This window comes from Galeopterus variegatus, unplaced genomic scaffold (assembly GCF_000696425.1).
Source record: "Galeopterus variegatus unplaced genomic scaffold, G_variegatus-3.0.2 Scaffold2569, whole genome shotgun sequence".
NCBI classification, from domain to species: Eukaryota; Metazoa; Chordata; class Mammalia; order Dermoptera; family Cynocephalidae; genus Galeopterus; species Galeopterus variegatus.
Window position 1 is genome coordinate 48205 of NW_007728680.1, and position 20742 is coordinate 68946.

At 46.2% G+C, this 20742-nt stretch overlaps 1 protein-coding gene across 1 annotated transcript in view; it reads right to left on the minus strand.

Annotated features, from left to right (window-relative positions):
- The window catches only part of BCAS3 (breast carcinoma amplified sequence 3), a 224387-nt gene that overhangs the window by 22360 nt on the left and 181285 nt on the right, over positions 1–20742 (minus strand). Inside the window, exon 2 of the mRNA XM_008582323.1 lies at positions 2312–2479. Within this exon, the coding sequence (XP_008580545.1) occupies positions 2312–2408 (97 nt within the window). The 5' untranslated portion in view covers positions 2409–2479. The remainder of the gene's footprint in view (positions 1–2311; positions 2480–20742) is intronic.

A 20742-nucleotide genomic window follows, 5' to 3' on the forward strand; every position in this document is an offset into this window, starting at 1 on the left:
TGCGTGGAATTTCCCTGGCTAACTCTGGGTAGTAGACTGGCTTTGGCATGGGTGTGCTAGGCTGCACTACCAGGTCGATCCTTTAATCTTTAGTTGGAAAATGTGAAAAGTCATTCTCAACAACAAAGAAAGAAACCAGTTAACTTCCATAATATCTGCTTTATGTACTGGCTTTTAAAACAGAGGCAAAATATTTTTTTTTTTTATAAAAAGACATACATCTAATATGGTCAAAGAAAACCAACAGAATCCCTTTTGGTGACAGTTTGGGAAGGAAAATGAAATCCTTCTGCTGAAAAAAGGGAGTCTCCTTTTTTCTGACCTGTGGGTCATACAGTTTTAATTTCCTCTTTCTTTTTTTCTTTCTTTCTTTTTTTTTTTTTAATTCTTTTTAATTTCATGAACCTGCTTGAGGCCACAAAGACTGCTCTGAATCCCTCAGCTGTCTGGCAGATGAATCGTGCCAGTTTTCCTCAGGTTACTGTCTATGCCAGGCTGAAGTGCCACAACTGACTGAATGTACCTTCAAATCTGCCTGCCGCATGACGCCGAGGTGCTCCAAGGGGCTCCTGAGAAGGTAGGTGGAGAAGAGAGACTGCATCCAGGAGCTTCTCTGGCCCTCAGAAGAGGGAGGCTCCTGGGGAGTCAGTATAGTGACACCTGGCTCTGACTTTTGGGAGCCAAAGCTGGCCAGGGGCCCTGGAGATGCAGGGAAAGGCTGTGCCATGAGCAAGGTTCACAGAGGGAAAATCTTCCTTCTCTGAAGCCAGCTCTCAAGGGAACTTGACTCAGAGCCCTGGTAAATGGCAGGGCTGCTCCTCATCTCTGGGTCCAGGGGGGAGAACAATGGCATGACACCATATTATCCAGGAGTTGGGGGTTTTATGACGGGGGTGGAGTGGTGGGGTGATGTGTCTGCACATGTGTGTGCATGATGGTGTGGGACATGGCTTGTTTTAGCTCCCAAGGTCCACGTCTCCTGTCTCTCCAGGGAAGAAGGGGGTGCAGAAGGGGCCTGGTCCTCAGAATGGCTGCTCCTATGGCCAGCTAAGGCTCTGCTCTATCTCTAGCCAAACTCCTTCTCTTCCTCCCTTGCATCCATCCACTGCAGTCTGCTCATTTGCCAATTACTGCACAAGCACTATGGGCAGGCCACTGAGCTAATGCCATGCAGCGGCTGGATCTCCATCCTCTCAGTGTAGGAACAGAGGGATTGGTATGGGGATGGGGAAGAAGAGAGGGCAAAGCCTAACTGCTAAACCCAAACATCTCAAAGACCTGGAGGGTCCACAGGGAAGTGAGACTCTGTGATAACGTCAGATATTTCAAGCCTTGCCAAAAATGATCTGACTCTCTAAATCCTGCCGGTCCCTATTAGAACCTGTCCCAGGGTTTTAAGTTTCTCCTCACTGGGATCTTCCCTCCAGGCAGGCGTGGCGCAGGGATGGAGCAGTTTGCAGCAAAGAATAAAGGTCTCGAGAAGACTCAGACAAGTAAGAGAAGGAAGGCCTCCAGCCAGGGTCTGCTGAACCCAATAAAAAGTTCCTATTGACCTCAGAAAGTAGAAGAGTCACTGTCAGGCACAAAAGCAGGGCTGGACCAGGCACTAACAGTACAGATATCTAGAACGAAGAAGTACTTTGAAGAGGAGAGGCAGGCTGTATTACAGTTGTGTGGAGAAAGAAAGTGTGGTCTTTCCTGCGTGCACGTGTGCGCATTTGTACAGGCACGTGCCTGCGGCAGTGCTCGCTCACCATCTAAGGGCGTCTTCTGATTGCTCTAGGGATGCAGAAAAATTCCCCAGGCCCCAGTCACTGGACTCTCTCCGAGGCAAGAGTACAGGACAAAAAGCAGTATAAGAAAAAGCCGTCTGGTGGCTGAAACCAGCCCTACCTGCTTCGTGCTTGTTCCCTCCCAGGTTGGCAGGCCCCAGTATTGCCAATCTATAAAGCTTTAAGCATGACCAAAGAAGGTACTGCCTTAGGACTCTGTGCCTAAGTGCTGCTGGAAACTTGGGGATACCTTCTCCTGGATAAGGTGTCCTTCTGGGAGCCACTTACACAATACAATTGTGTTCATCATGACATTTTTGTATGTGTTATCCCATGTAGGAGGGGGCAGTTCCACTGGAAACTCCCCTTTACAGAGGGTTTTCCAACACTAAAGGCTTCTAAAATGGACAGCAATCAGAGTACTGACTACAGAAACAAGTGGTAAAGACAAACATACATCCTCTCCCCACCAGAGAAGCTCTGCACCGACAGGTGCCTGTCATAACCAAGTCAGGCTAGACATCTGATGACACCTTTACCTGTTCCGGATCCCACGACATCCCGGCTTGGTGACTCGGCCATGGCATCGGCGAGCCGCTCCCGGAGTCCCTCCTCTGTGTGCTCCATGGAGGACATGTGCCGTAGCCCAAAGCCCTCCGGCCAGCTCCCGCACACCTCCAGCAGGGTCACGCTCCGGTCAAAGGTACCTGTGGCACACATGGGACATGGGACATTGAATCTGTGCCTTCTGAGAGCATGCTATTCTTTTTACCTACCCAGCACCAACTCCCCTCCAAGCCCAGGGTCTAGTTTAGCCTTTTTGCAAGATGGATGACCAGGAGAACGTCACGAAACAGGGATGTGCAGTGCGGAATAAAACAGTCCCTGCCACTGGATGAGAGAGTGTAGAGGCTGGTGGCTTTAAAACTGTTTCTGAGGAGCTACAGCGTTCCTCTGGCTGTCAGAGACTGCTTCGAGAACTAAGACAAGGGAAAAGAACCACTTTCCCAGGTTGAACCAAAACATCTCTACCTTTCTTTGTTTGATACAATGGGACTCCACCTAAAATTCCATTTAGAAAAGGGGTTACATAACCTAAATTTTTTAAACAAGTTTTCTAAACCATTATATCTTATAACTTATACTCAACCTCCTCATTTTACAGTTGAAGCTCAGAGAAGTTATGGCCCAAGATCGAACAGCGAGTATGTGGCAGACTTGGTTCAAGAACTCAGATCTACTGCTGTCTGAGTCCAGAAGTCATTCTCCTACACTGCACAGTCTCCCGGCTGCCCAAGGACACGTGCACAACCCGGCGCTATTTGGGGGATACCAGCAATAGAATTGTGTGATAGCATCTTCAGCAAGAATCATTCCTTAATCCAGAGCTGCTCCCCAATTTCAAAAAGTACGCAGTGTTCTGCTGAATGCCAAGATTAGATTTTTACATGCAAGATCACTTCAAAGTCCAAATTTAAATTATTCTACTTTATTATACAGCAAGTCTTCTGTGAAAGCTTATTTCATCCACTCTCTTTGGAAAGAGATTATAGTCATGCTCTGTTGCTTTAAGCACATACCATTTCCCCAGTGTTAGGTAACTGAATCCGCTGCATTTATTGGGCTTGGTTCCTGCCAGCACCAGGAAGATGGGGAAAAAATGCAAATGCCAGTGTTTCCCAAAGTTAAAAGTACATGAAACACACACTCTTTATCAGGCCTTGCTTCTCTTCTTTGATCAGCCGTCAGAAACTATCTTCCCTAGGCGGTCGGGACTGGGCAGTGTCAGCACACACTCTCTGCCAATGACAGGTGGTAATAGAGAGGGTGCGAGCCCCAGCCCCGGCAAGCGGCCCTGCCTCTGATAATGGCCGAAGCATCGAGGTGATAACCGTTAGTAAACACTCCAACAGCCGGTGACTCCATACATCAGCAAAGAGGGCTAGATAATTCTGAACTCTCCTGACTAGACAAAGGCCCTTTGCCAGCCTGCAGGGATTTACATGTGTGGCAAGGGTCACTACTGGCTCCTGAATTTCATCAGCCAAGTTTGGCTTTGATTTATCTCTTACCTAATTGTAGGGTAGATTCCTGGCACTGGGAGAATGGGCCTGTATAAATGCGCCTCCTCAAGAAGAGGCCCACCTTGGGAGAGGACTGCTTGGGATGAGCTTGTCAGGTAGGACTCAGGAATGCGGAGCTGCCCTATACCACCTTGCCGTGGTTTGAATGTCCTCCCAAGCTCATGCTGAAGCTTCATTCCCAATATGATGGTGGAAAGTGGGGCATTTATGGGGTGATTAGATCTGGAGGACTGTGCCCTTGTAAACGGACTATTCCATTTGTGGAGTAATAAGTTGGTGGTTTAATGGGTTGTCATGGGTGTGGACTGGTGGCTTTATAAGGAGAGCACATAAAAGAGCTCTTGACATCCTTGCCATGTGATTGCCTGTATCACCACACGACTCTGTAGAGAGTTCCCACCCAGAAGAAGACCTTCACCAGATAGGCTCCCTGGACCTTGGACTTCCCAGCCTCCAAAACTGTAAGAAATAAATTTAGTTTCTTTATAAATTACCCACTTTCAGGTATTCTGTTATAAGCAATAGAAAACTGACTTTACACACCTTTTCTCACCATCAAGTAGGGTGAGGATTTAGGTCTGGGGAGCTAGGTGTTGGGACCTGGGGGTGGGGTGCTGAGTGTCAGCCGATCCTCCAAGGGCCTGAACTGTGCTAGAGTCAGTGCTGGCAGTGCCAAGCCCAGAGCCAACACTCAACCAACACTAGCAACAGCTCCCCTGGGCCCAGTTCCCCAAGGACACACAGGGGCTGATGACATAAAGCTTTTGAGTCTACTGTCTACTCACTGAGTGATGTCAGGCAAGTCCCTCTATCTCCTTTTCCCATCTCTGAAGTGAAACTAATAACTCTTTGCTCTGTTTCAAAGGAGAAGAGATAAAGCAAGGTTCCCGCCTAGAGTCTGTGCTTTCCTCTAGTGCTTTTCCAGTCTTACTTGACAGGATCAAGAGCTATAGCATCACTGTTTTTCTGAAGAGGCTGCCTCTTCAGAACCACAGGGACACCTAGGCTTAGTGATGTCCAGAAGAGGGAATGACCAAGAAAACGTGGGCCCTCCTCTTCCCTGTATACTCAGCTTTCTTACACACAAAGATGTTTTAGACGGCTTGGAAAACTGGGAAGAAAATGACCATTCATTTTCTCACTTCACAGGAAGAGGGTGCCTCCCTCTAGAAAGGAGCTCAGTCAGTGTTTGTACATATTGTGTGTAGAGGTCAGGGCAGGCGAGCTGACAGTAGGGCCAAAGGGAATATCAGAAGCCAAATCAGGAAGAGAACAATAAAGCAAGAAGGGTTCAGGGCAAAGCGTGGCCCAGTCCATGACAGACGGTAAAGGCCAGAGGAGTATATAATATTTTAGGGTATAAGGAACAGTACGTAGGAAAAAATCATGAGCTAGTGTTAACAGTAACAAGTATGCATACCTTTACACTACCGAGGCATCAGCACTTGACTGTCACAGTGGTCCCGAGAGGTAGTACAAGGACTACCCCAATTTATAGAGGAGGAGCTGGAAGCTCAGAGAAGTGAAGTGACATATGTTCAGAATTTCTAAGTGACAGATGTGGAACATGGGCTCCTAATTCTTAGCTTGGAGCTCATTCTATCAGCTCAGTCACTGCCTCCCTTAGCGGCACCAGCAGTGGAGAACTGTCATATGCAGAAATCACCTCCATCCTCCTCAACTTATTCTGAGAAATCCTGTCACCTTTAACTAATGCCTTTTAAAACTCTTCCACTCCCAACCAGTCCAAATGCCTTGGAATATCATGGTAATGATGATGAGTCACCCTGTCTACTAGGTGGCACACAGGTGAGGAAAACTGATAGAAGGTCTGTTCTCTCTCAGCATGGGCATGGCTAGGAGGTTGTGGGTAGGACATGGGCGACACTAAAGTGTTCAGCAAAGGGTCACTTGATTATTTCTGCTGTCCTGAGAAGTCTCAAGGAAGATACAATCAGTGGTTCTGCTTCTCCTACTAGAAGGAATCCCAGCAGAGGCTCTGCAAAACCCCCTTCCTGTCCCTCCCTCCCATCCCTGGCAGCCCCTTTGCCAAGGACAGCAAAGGAGCTCATGGAGTGTCCCAGCCAAGGAGTGAGAGCACGGCTGCAGGTGTGTGCACATCAGCAGGCGCTGGGGTGAAGAGGCCACGCCCTTGGAGGGTGAGGTCACTCTTAGGAAACGGCACATCTTGTCAGTGTTGACAGCACAGCTATCACTCATCTGGCCAGCCTGCAGACACTCCATCAGATGGCTGGCTCTTTGGGTGCCATTATGGGGAAAGGGTCAGTTTCAAGAGGGAGGAGATGCTTATTTAGTGCAGGCTGTTTGCAAAGCACAAACTGCACACGCTTGGCAACAACGGTCTTTTGCTGAAGCAATGCTCTGCTGTTTACAAAGCCCGCTCACGTTTATTACTTCAGTAAACTCACACATTCATCAAATATTGATTAGTGTCCACTGTGATATGAATCAAGCACTGTACTGAGGTATGGGGATACAGAGTAAGCCAAAAAGAATAGATAGATAGATAGATAGATAGATAGATAGATAGATAGATAGATAGATAGATAAATAGATAAATAAATAAAGGAGCTTGTGATACTTCACGAAACTCTGGGAAGCAGCAATTATCACCATTTTACAGATTTACATCCTGCTGAGTTTGAAAGACATGAGGTAACTGGTTCTAGATGTAATAGTCTTCCCGTGATGCTGCCTGGGAATCCTTTCCTTCAGGGCTGCTGCCTTCCCTGCTATTCTCTGAATGCCATTCTCCAAGACTGAGGTCAAGTCTTTCCTGCTTAATGAAACCTTGAGCAATTACCTAAGGTCTAATAAATGCTCTTCCACAAACTCTGATAGGACAAAAGGTTCTTTACCTTTTGGGATAAAGTTGATGAAAACTATGAACTTACCCTAAATTTGTGTGCTTGTGGGATGTTTGTGGATGCCTCTGAAGCCCACATGGACCCCAGGTTAATTTATGGACCCCATAAATCATTCTATGGTCTTATTCCCATACTGCCTTATATTGTCACATGATCTAGTTTAGAGCCTCCTGAAGGCATGAATTCCTCCATAACGGAATTAAGCACAGGACTTTGTACATCATGCCTGCTCAAAACAGATTTGTTTACTGACTGATTATGACCATCTAAGAAATCTGACGGGGACTTCAGAGTCAATACCCTTTGGGTGAGGTACCAGATCCTGGACATCTCAGGCAAGCGTAGGCAAAAATGGAATAAAATTAAATAAGAGGAAGGAGGAAAATGACAAGTGATCAGGAAACAATGTCACAATTTTACTCTAATGTTTTCTGTGTACTTAATTTAGATTTGGAGATTCCAAGAGTTTGAAAAATCAAAACAATCTGCCTGGGATGGCAGAGAGCTGGTCTCATACAGGTGAGCTTCCTGGTTTGGCATCCTGTGTTATATCCTCTCCCCAGAGGAGAAATGGGTCAGGCTCTTGGGTTTCAAAAACCCATTAAAGGCATGCTGTGACAGCTGGTAAGCTGGCAGCTCCTGGGGAGGCTAGGGAAACACGTGCTCTGCCTTTGTATACCATGGTCAATGGGGCAAGGCAGCCCAGAGCGTGGAGACGGAGTGGGGCGGGGAGGGTGCTCCTGTCAGCCGATAGTGTCTAGTCACACCCTTGCTATTGATGAGACTGTGGCACAGCCTCCACTTTGCATCAGTTAGATTCAGCGCAGGATCTGGACTTTGCTGAGAGCTTTCCCAGCTACCAGGGAGGCAAGATACCAAAAACAAAACTTGCATTAAACAATGCTCTTCAAGATGAAAGCCCTTCTGGGTGAGGGCTCTTGATAATAATATTGATGTCTACAATAACCAAGAACTGATCCTAGGCATGATGAAGGCAATCACTGGACAGCCTCCTTGACTAGCTCACCAAACTGCTGACCACACTGAGTGGGAGGGACGGGGGCTGTGGCGAGCACTGCTCTCTCCACACTACAAGCTGCTTCATACAAGCACAGGCTGACGACATTAGCTTTACTTGATGCTAGCATGGTCAGCTCTATGAGTCAACTTGATTGGGCTCAGGGGTGCCTAGATAGCTGGTCAAACATTACAGTATTTCTGGGTGTGTCTGTGGGGTGTTGCTGGAAGAGATGCGCGTTTGAATCAGTGGACTGAGTAAAGAAGACCCCTCTCACCAATGTGGGTGGGCACCACACAGTCGAGGGCCTGAACAGAACAAAAAGGTGGAGGAACAGCGCATTCAGTCTCTCTGTGTGGGCTGGGACATCTACAGGTGGAAAAAAGTTCACGGAAAGACCTGAATTATCTTTTCATTCCATTCTTCCACAAACTTTCTGAAGTACCCTGTATCTTCTCCTGCCCTCAGATACTGGTGCTTCTGATTCTCAGGCCTTCGGGCTCAGACTGGGACTTACACCATCGGCCCATCTGGTTCGCAAGCCTTTGGATGTGGACCAGGACCTAGGCCACTGGCTCCCCTGATGAACAGGTCTGCAGACTTGAACTACACCATCTGTTTCCCTGGTTCTCCAGCTTGCAGACGGCAGATAGTGGAACTTCTCTGCTTCCATAGTCATGGGAGTCAATTTCCATAGTAAATCTCTTCATGTCCTATTGGTTCTGTTTCTCTGGAGAATCCTGACTAATATACCTGGTCACTGGATGTCCACTATATTTCATTATATCGGTCAGTATGTACTATGTCATGACTAACAGATTGGTTCACTGTGCGAGGGCAGGCAGAGTGAGAGGATTTGAGGACCACATCTGTCCCTCCCAACCTGTTAGGCTGCTTCCCAAGATAACTACAAGTCCACATCCACAGACAGACTTGGTACAGCACACAGGGGCATGGATTCCAGCAATCTTTTATGACTCAGATTGTCTAATGCCCACCAAACTTGTGACAATCACTGAACCACGTTTGTCCCATATTCATCCATTTGGCTGTGGGGTTTGGGTTTTGGGCTTTGGGCATTAGGCTGGTTTAAAGGATTTACTACAGGTTGAGTATCCCTTATCTGAAAAGCTTGGCACCAAAAGTGTTTCGGATTTCAGGTTTTTTCAGGTTTTGGAATATCTGCACAAATTTAGCTGGTTGAGCATCCCTAATCCGAAAATCCAAAATCTGAAATGCTCCAATAAGCATTTCCTTTGAGCGTCATATTGGTCTTCCAAAAGTTTTGGATTTTGGAGCATTCTGGATTTCAGAATTTCAGATTAGGGATGTTCAACCTGTACTCCAGTTTGGAAGTGAACTGAACAAAGAGAAAGGAAAGATAACAGCACAGGAAAGAACTGCCTGAGCTAATGTTGAAAAGCCAGGAGAGGGCGATGTGCCAGGTGTGGCAATGGCACGAACGTCTGTCCTCACAGGCCCTCAGGGCAGGGCAGGGCCCCTAGTGAGGAGGGACTATTCATTGGCCAGGGGTCTATAAAGAGTCTGCCACGTGTGGCCAACATATCAAATGGTCCTGAGCCAGGGAAGAAGAGTTCAACAGTAACTGAGACACTAAGAAGTTCCTTGCTACCCAATACAGAGTGGTCATTCTGACAGTGCGGCCACTTTCACAACTGCAATATAGGATCATAATGCATACTTTTAAAATACAAATTACAAATCAAGACTTTTAGGTTATAATCAGAATTCTCCCATTAACTTTTCTGTTATTCTGGGCAAGCCACTAATCTCGAGTCTAAATTTCCCCCCTTTCCACGTAGAAAATAAATGAATGACACTAATAGTTTCAATGTAATTGAAAATAATATACTGACAGAATAACGGTGAACTGATGTTTGAGCATCCTAGGGTAAAAGCTACCAAATTCTGTTTTCGTTCATTTTTATTTTATTATTATTATTGTTGTTATTATTATCATTAGTGTTGTTGTTGTTGTTATTATTTTGTGGCTGGCTGGTACAGGGATTGAACCTTGGACCTTGGTGTTATCAGCACCATGCTCGAACCAACCGAGCTAACTGGCCAGCCCCCAAATTTCATTTTCTATGAACCAGATAATATAATCAAGCAGTTATACCATAAGAGTCTTGTTTTTACCTAATGAAAAGGCATATGGTAAGCAGAAAACCTGGGTTCAAATGCCAACTCCTGTTACTTTTTCACTTTATGACCTTGAGAAAGTCATTTTTCCTCCTTGAACTTTGGTTTCTTTACCTACTGCAATAGGTTGAATGACATCCCCTCCTAAAAGATATGTCCTTCTGAAGCCTCAGAATGTGCCCTTATTTGGAAATAGGGTCTTTGCAGATGTAATTAACAATCTCAGGATGAGGTCATCCTGGATTCAGAGTGGCTCCTAAATCCAATGACTGGTGTTCTTATAAGAGAAAGGAGAGGGAGATCATAGACACAGAGGGAACAAAGCCATGTGAAGACACAGACAAAGATTTGAACTATGCTGCCACAAGCAAAGGGATGCCAGGAGCCACCAGAAATTGGAAGAGGCAGGGAAGGATTTTCCCTAGAGCCTTCAGAGGGAGTGTGACCCTACTGACACCTTGACTTTGAACTTCTGGCCTCCAGAAATATGAGAATAAATTTCTGTTATTTTAAATCACCAGGTTTATGGTAATTTGTTAAGCAGCCCTAGGAAAATAATATACATATAAAACAGGGAAATGAATATTTGCCTTCCAGGGCTGTTGTGAGCATCGGATCAGATATCATGACGGTACTTCAAAAAGTTCAGGGGAAAAATAGAATTAAAAGATAATACAAATCTTTCCATGAACTTTTTGAAGCACTCTCACATATGAAAGAGTGTGTCAAACAAAAATGATAGGAGGCTATTGTTTTTTTTAACTTATCAATTGTTTTCTTAAACTTATCAATATACAGTGTAGTTGATTTTCGTGTCCCTTTACCAATTCCTCCTTTCCTCCCCTCTCTGTCCCCCTCCCCTCCATCAACATCGTATCTGCTCGCTTATCTTAACAAGTTCAAGGAGGAGGCTATTGTTTCAGACTGAGCTTCTGCACTAGGCCCAACAGATCAGACCAAACCAAAATGGAGTCACTCGTGCTAAATAACACATAATCAAAACTGAAACTTTAAAGAAGCAGATAGATCCCCAAACAGACCAGTTTTCCCTGAAAAAAGGAGATTCCAGTCTACCAGAGTCAGTGTAATAACCCCCTCTGTTTTGACCCTTACAAAAAAAGTAAACTGATATTAACCAGTCAGATTTTTTCTCTATTGCTCTATTTTCTTGTTCCCACCTTACAAAACCCACTGTTCTGCAACTCTGCAGTGGAAGCTCTCATTCCATTTCGTAGAATGGAGGCTGCCCTGATTCATCAATCATGAATAAAAGCCAATTAGATCTATAACTAAATTTGTTACAGAACTGCACAGGGCTATTCAAACATAGAGGATTACCCCAGGGCTCTGTAAGCAGCTCTTCCTGTGGGGAGTGGGATTCTATGAGAGGCTTAGAAAGTAAAGAAAGTGACTGAGGAAACCCTGGGCCAGAAGACAAGCAGCCAGAAGAGCAATAGAGGGATGGGGAATGGCGGCATCAGCTCCGAGCCTGGGAAACTCCACCATTAAGGCTGATTGGTTATGTGTCAATTTCACAGCAAGGGCCTTTGACATGGAGTCAAAACACACAGGTGGGCATGTGCACCCCACCTGTCTGAGGATGCCTGCAGGGGGCACAGGAGAGTAGGGGAAGTGGCCACGGTTCTGATGAAGGAGAGGTCCCTTACCTCCCAATAACATCCTCCCGTTTGAGAGTGGAGATAGGACTTCAATGTTCCCTAAATTCTCTTCTTTTTTTGGAGGCTGGCCGTTCTGATGAAGGAGAGGTCCCTTACCTCCCAATAACATCCTCCCATTTGAGAGTGGAGATAGGACTTCAATGTTCCCTAAATTCTCTTCTTTTTTTGGAGGCTGGCCAGTACGGGGATCCAAAGTCTTGTCCTTGGTACTATAATACTACACTCTCACCAGCTGAGCTAACCGGCCAGCCCCCTAATTCTTTAATAAACAAGCAGAACCATACTGTGGGTAAGGTTGGAACGAGACAGACTGTTGCTGGTGGGATTGTCACTGGTATAAGCTATCTGAGGGGCAATTTGGCAATATGTTTTAGGAGTTAAAAACATGCCCAACTACTGACCTATGGATGCTACTTCCAGAAGTCTAGCTCAAGTAAATAATCTAGGAAGCCAACAAACCTTCATACATAAAGATGCTCATGACCACTTCAACACAACCTTACAAGGCAGCATTTGTGAAGTAAATTATATTTCATTCTTACCGCAGAATATTAGGTAGTCATGAAAAATGATATTTATAAGAGGGGAAATTCTTTAAGATACCATGTTAAATAGAAAAAGCAGGACAAAAGTATATAGCTGCTATTACTGAACAATGTAAAAGAAGCACAGAAAAACATTCTAAATGATTTCTGACAAAATGTTAACCATGGTTGTCTCTGGGTAGTTAGGTTACAGGGGATTGGTCTGTTACTTTATGCATTGCCATATATTTCCCACAATTTTTGTAATCAGTAAACAAAACAAGACACTGAAAAAAAAAAGAAAAACTTGAGAGGAAAAAGACACCCCCGGAGAGAAGCACGCGTGCTGGGCCTTGGACGGGAGGTAAGAGGCATGTGAGGGGAGGGCCTGACCTTGCCGTGTCCCCCCCCAGCCCGTCAAGTCCAGGGCTCAGTCTTGACCCGGCTGGGGGCAGGCGAGCCTGCAGCTCTGCAGCCTGCGTTTGACTCCTCTCCCAGTGGCCATGGCTGACCGCACGCGATGTTGACTCATCTCTGTGTACATGCCACATATTTCTTTTTAATTCGTATCAGGAATGTGCACCAACTTGTGTGTGAAAAATGGCAGAAGCGATTCCACCTCTGTACAAATTTCATACATCAGATCAGAAAGGGGTAGAACAACAACTCTGGAAGGAGCTGATTTTAAAATCAAGTTCTTTTACCTGTCACCTTTGTCCCCTGTACCTCCAACTATCTTTAGGGTAAACATGACACAGCTTCCTAGGAGACACCCTTTCAAGACTATCAAGGAATGTCTGGGCCCTTCACATATCATGAGGTCACTGAGCAGAGCCCCTGCCATTTGCTGTGAGCCCAAAGTCAGTTATCTCCGTAGGTCCCAGTAAGGAGAATTTCGACCCACTCCACACTCAGCCCAGACCAGGAGGTGTTTCAGAGAATGAGAGAGCTTTCCAAGTCAGGCTGAAAATGGCATTTCCCAGACTGGATCCCAGAGACCCTTTGCTCCTCTGCTTTAAACCTGGCACAGTCATGATTTTTACCCCTTCAAGTTGGAAGAGAAGAATCATTTTGCGGCTTGACTGCAATGAAAATATTTCTTTTTTTTTTTTTGTCTTTTTTCCGTGTCCGGCAACGGATCGCAACCCTCAGTGTTGCCCCCGTACCGGACCGGGGACCGGCAACGGGATTGCAACCCTCGGCGTTGCTCCCGCGCCTCGCTCAGCCAGCGAGCGGGAACCGGTCTGTATGTGGGATCCGAACCCTCGGGCGGGAGCGCCGCCGCGCTTCCCAAGCCGCGCACTATCCAGTGCGCCACCGGGCCGGCCCGAAAATATTTCTTTCAGGATGCTCTGGCCTGCTTCTGAGGGGGAAGAGAAAACGTCCGCACAGCACGCTGTTACAGGATTCCTATAGGCCTGGCCGGTTAGCTCAGTTAGTTAGAGTGCAGCCTTATAACACCAAGGTCACAAACTGGGATCCCCATACTGGCCAGCCACCAAAAAAAAAAAAAAAGAAAAGAAAAAAAAAGGACTCCTATGGCAAGGCTCAGAATACAATACAATGGAAGACAAGCTGTATCCTCGGAAACCTAACAACTCCTTGAATGGAAAAACTTCATGGAACTGTATCACTCAAGACAGCAAGAAGACAAACTGGGCTTTCCAGGACAGCCCTGTTTCCAAATAATTAGGTCTGTGGTCAGATCAGGTATCAGGAAAGGTAAGAGAACTAACATATGCTGAGGGCCTATTTTATACCAGGCGTAGCTACCACTTTACATACACTACCTCAGTTAAATCATCCCTATAACGCTGTGACGTTGATGCTCTGATCTTCACTTCACAGATCAAGACACTGAGGCAGAAAGATGTAAAATTTTTGCTCAAGAGACAATATCAAGAGTGCAGTCAGAATTCTGATTCTAGGTTCATCTGGCTTCAAAGCCTGGACTTTCCCCACTAAAACCCAGGCTGAATTTTTATTTTGAAAATATGGCTGCGGTACCAGTAAGGGGGTTTTCAGCTCAATCTTCCTATTCCAGAATTTTAAAGTGGTTTTTACAGTTTGGCAATAAGGGGTGGGGGGAGCAACCCAATTAAAATCCTGTGATTTCTGTGCTCCACTTATAAGTCAAACTCAAGGCCCTCAACTGAGAACTTTTTTTTTTTTTTTTTTTTCCCCTTTTTGTCTTTTTTCGTGACCGGCAACGGATCGCAACCCTCAGTGTCGCGCCCGTACCGGACCGGGACCGGCAACGGGATCGCAACCCTCGGCGTTGCACCCGCACCTCGCTCAGCCAGTGAGCAGCCGGTCTGTATGTGGGATCCGAACCCTCGGCGGGAGCGTCGCCGCACTCCCAAGCAGTGCACTGTAGCAGTGCACCACCGGGCCGGCCCCTCAACTGAGAACTTTGAAGTCTGAAACCAGGGGCCAAGAAGTCTTCTGTTTTTACTAATCAAAGAAGATGTTTCAAAATCCATCAGATTTATCACAACTGGATTTCAGATGTGAAACCCAATATACACACAGACATGAGTGGCTTGTCCTTTTGGATTATTTCTGACCTTTTATTCTCCTCTCTGAGGATCTGCAGTTCCTCACAGGGAGACCTCTCTGCTTCCCCAGCTGGCCGAGGTGTCTGGAGGCCCAACACTGCAGGCCTGGGCTCCTGCTGGCCTCTGGAATTTCAAAAGCCAGGTAGGGATGGGTGAGCAATTGGCTCCTATCTGGAGTCAGGAGCTATTCGCTCCTCTGAGCCCCCTGGGCAGTAGCTGTGGGGAAAGGGAGGGTCTTGGCTGTGCCTGGGGTACTGGAGTTGACTGGTTGGACACCTGACTCATTTTTGGTTTTGTTATTTTGGTAGTGGCCTAACTATGTGGGCTGTGAAATGGTGCCCCCAGTTTGGGCAACAGGCATTTCTATTTGTAATGTGTGGTGAGTCGTCCACCTCCCTCTGCCATTTAAATCCACTGGCTCTCACTCCAAGGGGAAAACCCATACCAGATTTTCAGCTGCAGGGGACTTGGGATGAAGATCTGGGCCTGGCTTGCTATTCTGACAGGCTGTAGAGAACATAACAGGATCCTGACTTTCTAGGCCCTCATATTGAAGCTGCTCAGTCTCGGGGCCTAAGAAGAGCAAGAAGAGAAGCAGCACTGCTTGGACACTGCAGAGAATGCTCTCGGAGCCGGGGGCTGGGGACGGGCTCCACCAGGGCTTGAAGTGGGTGGAGGACATTCTGCAGGGGGGCATGGTCTGAGCACGAGCGTGAAGGCAGGGTGCTCCTAGCTCGGAGGCACAAGGCGCGTCCCCTGGAGCAGGAGGTCTCTCATGAACACCTCTCATATTTCACAGAATCAGTACATAAGAGGGTACTTCAAAAAGTTCGTGGAAAAATAGAAAAGATAATACGAATATGAATCTTTCCATGAACTTTTTGAAGCCCTCGTATTGTCACATAGTTATTTCATTTTGATTGTGGGATCATGTTAGTTTTTCCCTCAGGCAGGACAGACGTTGTCAACCCCATTTTGTAGGTGAGGACACAGGCTTAGGGTGGTTAAATGGCTGGCCTCAGTCCCCTTAGTTTCTCACCTCCCAGGGTAACTGTGGAATTATCTGTGAAGGTCTCACGAACAAACTAACACACTAGAGAAACATCATCATGGCCACCTGTGGTGGGCACAGAAATGGACTCATGGGCGCACTGGTGACAGACCTGGCTGAAGAGTTGACCGTCAAAAGTTGGCCTGCTCAGGCCCCCTCTTACAGGACTTCCCCGACTTTCAGCCTCATTTCCTGGTCTTGCAGCCTATGGGGGTGGGGGTGGGGGTGGGGTTCAGCTTGATATCACTTGCATTTATCACACAAGGTGTTTTCAGGGCTCATTCCACACCTGAAACACCAAGGTGCCTGGGAACTGTCATTTCCTGCCTTGACATGTCAAAGTATTTGTTCAACCTTGGCTGGTCACACTGACTCAGCAGCCCAGGCATGGAAACCAGGAAGGATGTAGGAAAAAGCTGAGAAGCTGCAGGAACACACACGGTGAGCAATGAGGCATAGAAATCTTAACAATGACAGTAACCCTTCCACGGCTCCCTGCTTCCCCCTTTACGAGGTTCTTTCACAGGCGTTTGCTCCCTTGATCCTCGCAACACCCCTAGGGAGGAAGACACGGCAACTGTCACCACCCCCACTTCATGGCTGTGGAAATACATGCTGGGAAATCCAGTGAGAGGCAGAGCGTAGACTGCAGAACCAGTCTTGTCCTCTAAACCTCTGCTGCTTGAAGTGTGGTCCACTGACCAGCAGACTCACCGGATGCTTGTTAGAAATGGAGCCTCCCAGCCCCCACCCCAGACCTACTACATCAGAATCTGCATTTTATTAAGATCCCCAGGGGCTCTGTGCACACATTAAAGTTGGAGAATCACTCCCCTCACCCTGTCCTGTCCCCCAAAGCTCTTTTTAGCTGCTCAGAGTATAGCTTATCTGGTTCTATCTGCTCTTTTAAAAAACAAGGACGTTGAGGCCCAGGGAGGGGATGGGACATGGGCCGTGACAGAAGCAGGAGCAGACAGAACCTCGGTCTTGCAGTCACTGTCGGGGCCCTACATCTGGCTTACTTATCCAGCTGACTTTCAGCTGGCATCTCCCTTTCCTTTCCTCCTCCTCCTCACCCCATGAGTTCAATCCTCAAACCGCCCTCAGCTGCCTGTCCCTTGGCCTTCCTGCTCAGTTCCAGCCTTGTGTTAAGTGTTAACATAAGTTCCAGGGACTGGGGTTAACACTCTATTAAGGCAAATGAGAGCAGTTCATACCTCCTGCTAACAGTCTAGCAGCGGAGACGGAGTGTGGGGACCTTCTCTGCACCACTGCACAGGAGCAGGCCAAGGCTGGGGCCGCTTCTGCCCTTTCCCCTTGCAGGCCTTACTGCATGAGAGCAGTTCATACCTCCTGCTAACAGTCTAGCAGCGGAGACGGAGTGTGGGGACCTTCTCTGCACCGCTGCACAGGAGCAGGCCAAGGCTGGGGCCGCTTCTGCCCTTTCCCCTTGCAGGCCTTACTGCCTATAGGAGCGGACTGGGGAATCCTTGCTTGCCTGTAGAGAGGCTCTACTTAGGCCTTGTAAAAAGCCCACTTCATTAGTACGTGTGAAAAATACTCAAATAACTGTTAATCTGGTTATGATTTCCCCTCAACTCATTGGTTTCATTGTGTGCCAAGTTTGGCGCCTATGGATAAAGAGATTCCTAGGCCATGGCTGGAGCTTGGGGCCAGGATTCCCCCTCCTTTCCCCCCACTTCTACTCCACTGAGGCCAATCAGGATGTTATTCATTTCCCTAGCTGAGAAGCAAGGTTCAAAAGGCCAGTAGAGCCTCATCTTACCCCGTCCTTGTTCAAGAAATGCCGATTCCTTCCATGAGGAGGAAGCAACATATTTTGTTTCTGCTACTTAGGCAAGGAGCAGATTTATAGAGTCAGCCCAGAACGAGTGGGTTTGTGTGTGCACAAAAATCTAACTTTTTATCTTTGGACCTAAGGTACCTAAACAGATTAGAAGAAGATTGAATTCATCCCTAAGGAGGGGAGAAAAAGCGAAGGCACCAAGGGTCCCCTTGGAGAGGATAGAGACTTCATGTTACTGTGTCAGACAGACATAGACCTGTCATCTAACCTTGAATTAGGGCTGGCCAATTAGCTCATTTGATTAGAACATGGTGTTGATAACATCAAGGTCAAGGGTTCAGATCCCCATACCAGCCAGGCTGCCAAAAAAAAGAAAACGAACACAAAAACAACAAAAAAAGTAGGGATAACAGCTGAACAAAGGAATTCATTTCTCATTGTGTTTTCATCTGAGTTTTAGAATGCGTTTAGGGTTGAAAAGCTACTGGAATAGCTTTCTCATATCCCTCAGACTGTTAAAAAAAAAAAAAAAAAGGAAATAAGTAAAAGCAGTGTTTGTTATAGAAATACCTTCCAAAACAACTCAATGAACTTGCTAATTCACCAAAACTTTCCTACCCTTTCTAGGCTTCCCTTTATCATGAAGAGGACTGGATATGAACTCTACAATACTCTGATGTAGGAGGTGATATAGGAGGTGACTCCGTTTCTCAAGATCCAAAATGAGTGGCGGTGGATGGACCATCCCATCCACTCCACCCCCTGCCCTTGGAGCCGATGCCAAGGCACAGCAGCAGTTGCCTGTCCCTTTTGAACCTGGCTGCAGTCTCTTCTCTTCATTTAGCACTGTCTTATACCTCACATTTTGAACCATTGTGAGATGGGGCTGGGGAGCAGATCCTTTGGGGAGATGAGGCGGTTATAAGGCCACTGAGCTCTCTGTGGGTGGAAAGAGCACTTGGTTAAGAGGGAAACCAATGCTAATTCCAGCTCTGGTATGTCCTAGTCATGTGACCTTGTGCAAATCACTTAACCTCCTGGAACCTCAGTTTTCTTCACTGTGTAAGAGCAATAATAATGCTAGTTATAATTTCAAGTTATTTATAAGTCTCAAAATTATGCTGAGATTCAAGTGATGATGTATGTGACAGAACCTTTAAGGCTATGACGTGTAGTATGAACGTAAAGCACTGATTTTACTCCTAGAGGCCAGGTGGCTTTAGTTTGGCGCCTTCACCGCTTTACGACAGATACATGGAAATGTAAGGATAACGCCCACGCTATTTGGCTTCTCGAGGAGGGAGAATATCCACATAGTCCAGGACGCTGCTAAACTGGGAATGCAAAGTCACCAACAGTATCTGCACAAGATACTCAACTGCTGCCCTCCAGGATCAAACTGAGTTCCCCCTGAAGTTACTCTGATGTCACGAAGACATCTAAGGACCAAGAAAGCCCCTAGCACAGATCTTGTCACATAATAGGTGCCCCCAAATCGTTAATTGAATGAATGGATGAAAGAACAAACCTTCACGCTATGTTTTGATCTGAAGTGTGTATCAGGGTCTAAAAATCAGCTCATTAAAGGCACTTCCCAGCCACCCTCCTACCTCCTATTTAAGGCAGCACTGTCCTTACATCTCTCATTCTAAAATAACTCCAAGATGTGGCAAATGGCAGGATCTCCTTTTTCAAGGCTGAATAATATTCCACCATAAATACACACCACAGTTTTTTATCCATTTGTCTGAAAATGAACACTTAGGTTATTTTCATCTCTTGGCTATTGTGAATAATGCTGCAATACACATGTCAGTGCAGACATCTTTATGAGGTGGTGATTTCATTTCCTTTGGGTATACCTTAAACATACATATTAAAATTTATTTTAAAAATACAATGAAATAACTCCAGAAAGGAGAAGTCCCTATGCTTTTTACAGGCACATTCCTGAGTTTTCTACTCAGTAGGTCCCTTCTCTCTGTAATATTAAAGTAAGTATAATTTATGTTTCCATTTGTTCTGGAAAGAATATCCCAAAGCCAATTGTTTAAGAAAGATTATTTATCTTGACTAGTCATTAATAAATGACAATGTTTGAATTTCACAAATTTGCAATTTCACACAAGGGGCACAGGCCCTCTGAACCACTTCTATGCATAATAAATACTTTTGGTAGAGACAAAGGCTTTATTTACAAAATTACTCCCGAGAATAGATGTCTTAGGCATACTTCATGAATTTCACTGCTGGGGACGCTAAGCAGCGTTAGGTCTTAAACATATAAACAAGTAGAGCCAGCTCTTTCCATGGCAATAACCCAAAAATGTCTTCTTTGTCTACATATGGTACCTCTTTCACCCTTCTTTAATAGTCAGCTTTTAAACATATGGTGGTTTTTAAAAATGCTGGATTACATTGAGGTCCACTGTTTCACAAAATAGAGTGGGCAATCGGACTGTCTACACCAGAGGGAACTGCTCTCAGAGAAATAGAGCGGGGCCAATTATCTAAGTGCAGGATTTCCACTGGATTCCCCAATACTCAGTTGGTTAGAAACTCTCCTTTAGGCCAGTGGGTTAGCATTTCTAGCCCCACACATCTGAGAGATCATGATACAGTCCCCCCAGGAACAGTGGGTCATAACCATGGGGATTCTCAAGAACTTTAGTCAGAACGTGTCTGTGCATAGGGTGGGAGAGTGGGGGTGCGATTTGCGTAGTCAGAAAGAAGCCCCAGGTTATTATGAAACAGCTCTGGTCTGGAGCATCATTCCCAGACTTTCATAATGAGAAGAATCGCCCAAGATGCTTATTGAACAAATGGATTCTCAGGCCCTTCTCCTGGATATTCCAATGCAGTGGTTCTGGGGTAGGGTCAGATTTTTATCCAGGGATTTTTGGAACCATTGCTCTAGAGCAACAGGTCTTCAACTCTAGCCTTAAAAATCTCTGTCCAAGATTGAAAAAGCATGTGACTGTCCTCCCATGATCAAGGCAGCTTAGGTATAACAATGTGGCCCCTTGTGGGCAACTCAGATACTATAAAGGAAAGCCGACTTGATTGAGAAGTGGCTGACTACTCCCTCTGTCCTTAGCTTCCTCTGGGTTCCCTCCACCCTCTCTGACCACCCCCAAGTCTTTACCAAAGCCTTTCTTTTCTCCGTCTGCAACTCGGATTTTGGTTCTCCTAAGAGTC